This window comes from Poecilia formosa, unplaced genomic scaffold, assembly GCF_000485575.1.
Source record: "Poecilia formosa unplaced genomic scaffold, Poecilia_formosa-5.1.2 Scaffold1397, whole genome shotgun sequence".
NCBI classification, from domain to species: Eukaryota; Metazoa; Chordata; class Actinopteri; order Cyprinodontiformes; family Poeciliidae; genus Poecilia; species Poecilia formosa.
Genome location: NW_006801336.1, coordinates 9,243 through 12,149, shown reverse-complemented (window position 1 = coordinate 12,149; position 2,907 = coordinate 9,243). Strand labels below are relative to the sequence as shown.

Genomic DNA, 2,907 nt, shown 5'->3' with positions numbered 1-2,907 from the left:
CTCCTGCCTCATGTTTCTCCTGCCTCATGTTTCTCCTGCCTCATGTTTCTCCTGCCTCATGTTTCTCCTTCCTCATGCTTGTCTGAAATTGTTCTCCTGTTAGGACCTGAACCCTTTTCTAGTTTCTTAGACCTTTCAGCTGTTTTTTAAAGGAGTGCCCTGTGTTAAGCTTTATCTATTCCATCAACTCTGAACTGCTCATGTGTCAGTGCTGACTGACGCATGAGTCAGTCAGCACTGACGCATTTTGGAGAAATTTTCACATTTCTCCAAAATGTGAAAATTTGACCTTTTTTTCTTCCCACTCTTCCTTAAAATCCAGATTTTTGGAGTTTATAACTAATAGTTGTCATGACCACATATTCTCCTACCTGAACTGTAGTTCTCCATAGCGGCAGCAAAGTTACCATCAGCCTCTGTCATTAATGCTCTTCTTGTCTGTTAGTTTAGGTACATGGTTGTGTACTGGTTTTTATACAACACTCATAATCTTTCCATTTTTAAGGCACAGATTAAGAAAATGTTCAATGCTTCTGTTTTTTGTTTGTTTGTCTGTAATGAAACCTGCTTTTAATTTCTTCACAATCCCATCTCTCCACGCCATCTGGGACTGTTTCGCTCCACCAGAAAGTTTTGGGATTGTTCCAATTCCTCTCAGTCGGTCGTGCCTTTAAAACGAGGTGTCTGATCAGATGCCTGAACCATGTAAATCAAGTAAAATGGGAGCTGTGCTGTTTGGCTCAGTCACAACCGGTCTACCCATCTCCCATTCCTCTCCATCATGATTCAAGCTCATGGCGGTCACTGACACCAACCTGGAGGAAGCAGTCTCAGTTCACCAAATTTAAAAGGCATTTTCCTCTTTCATTATAGGTTTCTGTGGTGGATCTGATGAGACAAAACTAAATTTCCAATGACGGGATCAGGAGATTTTGGTGTGGTCTCTAAGCTGTTGAAGAATGCCCGAAAACATTCGACCAGCGTTGGTAAAGTCTGGGTTTCGGTGCTGTTTGTCTTCCGCATCTTCGTCCTCATGGTAGCCGCTAAAGAAGTGTGGCAAGATGAGCAGTCCAATTTCTTATGTGACACCAACCAACCTGGTTGTCAACTTGGTTGCTACGACAAGACCTTCCCAGTTTCTCATGTTCGCTTCTGGATTATGCAAATCATCTTTGTCTCCACACCAACGCTCGTTTATCTGGGGTTTGTAGTTCACAAAACCCGCACTGACAAAAAGAAAAAAAACAGAACCACCAAAGATCAAAACCACCAAACTTCTATCGAAAACTCGAAGGAAGAAACCGCCACCGAAAATCAAAGCAACACAGAAACCACAACCACCGAAAAGCAAAGCAACACAGAAACCAGAACCACCGAAAATCAAAGCAACACAGAAACCACAACCACCGAAAAGCAAAGCAACACAGAAACCAGAACCACCGAAAATCAAAGCAACACAGAAACCACAACCACCGAAAAGCAAAGCAACACAGAAACCAGAACCACCGAAAATCAAAGCAACACAGAAACCAGAACCACCAAAGATAAAAACGACCAAACTTCTAATAAAGACTCAGACATTGAGCCTGAAGTGCCGTTGAAAGGTCCAGCCTGGAAAATGTACATTGTCAATGTAGTTTCTAAGATTCTGTTGGAAATAGCCTTCTTTGTAGCTCAGTACTGCCTGTACGGATTTGGCCTTGAGTCGATGTACACCTGTGAACAATGGCCCTGCCTTACCAAAGTGTTCTGCTACGTGTCCCGACCCACAGAGAAAACAATCTTCATCATTTTCATGCTTCTAGTAGCTTTAATATCACTGCTTCTCAATGTGTTAGAGTTGGCCTACATATTTTGGAAGAAATATAAGAAACGTCCTGTAAGTAAGGCGGTCCAATGTAATTTAGATCATGACTCGAGTGAGATCAACTTACTCGATTATAAATTGAGTGAGAAAGATTTACCGTTTCGTAAATCCAGGAGTTTCAACAATACGAGCTACGTGTAGGTCTAAAGACTCAATGGCAAATAGAAAAAGTCATAATCCCTGAATATCTGGGAGGTTTGTTCTGGTTGATTTCACTTCCAAAAAAAACGTTTGCATTAATTACACGAGTGAAAAGGACTGCCACCTGACCATTCAATTGTTTTGTTGATATAAGACAATCTTGGTGTAAAAGACGTGTATGAAAGGACTCGTCTTTTGCATCATGTCAAAAATGTTCTGCATACAAATGTGTGTCATATAGTCATTTTAACAAAATATTTTATATTTGCCTTTCACTGCAACATATATATATATATATACTATTTTGTGTAATTGTTTTACATGATTTATAGCAAGTGATGCTATGAAACAATAGAGCAGAACTTGGACTTTTGTTTTTGTTTTGCCTGTTTTTGTTGTTTGTTTTTTTTATTTTTAGAAAGAGTAAAAGTCTTGACTGTTTTAGCTGCATGTTTAGGTGAAAAGTGACATAAACATGATGGTAGTGGTGAGGAAACCACTGCCCACCTCACACTGCACAAGGTTCTGTCAGTGCTGTGTTGTAGAGGGACCTAATTTGTTGGCTGAAACTTACGAGATTTTAATGGAAATAAACATAGGAAGTTGCAGGCAGTGATAGAAAAATGCAGAATGAGAAAACAGACATGAAAGACATGAAATGCAAATGAATCCAGCACAGAGTGGAGGAAAATGAGCAGCTAAAGTTCTGGGAGCTTTATTACTGACAAGTCAAGTCAGTCAAAAAGTAAAAACGGAAAGTTGTTATCCAGACTAAAATTACTCCGTTAGCCGAAGGCAACTCTGAACAACAGGAGGTTTCATCCTTGATTAAAAGGAACTCAGTGTTTCAGCAGATTTACAGTTTTATGGAAGTTTGTTCCAGATTAGTGAAGCATAGA

At 39.9% G+C, this 2,907-nt stretch overlaps 1 protein-coding gene across 1 annotated transcript; it reads left to right on the top strand.

Moving 5' to 3' along the window:
- Positions 1-524: 524 nt before the first annotated feature.
- LOC107835271 (gap junction Cx32.2 protein-like) lies at positions 525-2,170 on the top strand. Its single transcript, XM_016667618.1, has one exon. The coding sequence runs from the start codon at positions 914-916 to the stop codon at positions 2,006-2,008; it is 1,095 nt and encodes a 364-aa protein (XP_016523104.1). The 5' UTR covers positions 525-913; the 3' UTR covers positions 2,009-2,170.
- Positions 2,171-2,907: the final 737 nt, after the last annotated feature.

Coding starts and splice junctions, on each gene's coding strand:
- LOC107835271 (XM_016667618.1), top strand. CDS start 914: ATGACGGGATCAGGAGATTTTGGTGTGGTCTCTAAGCTGTTGAAGAAT.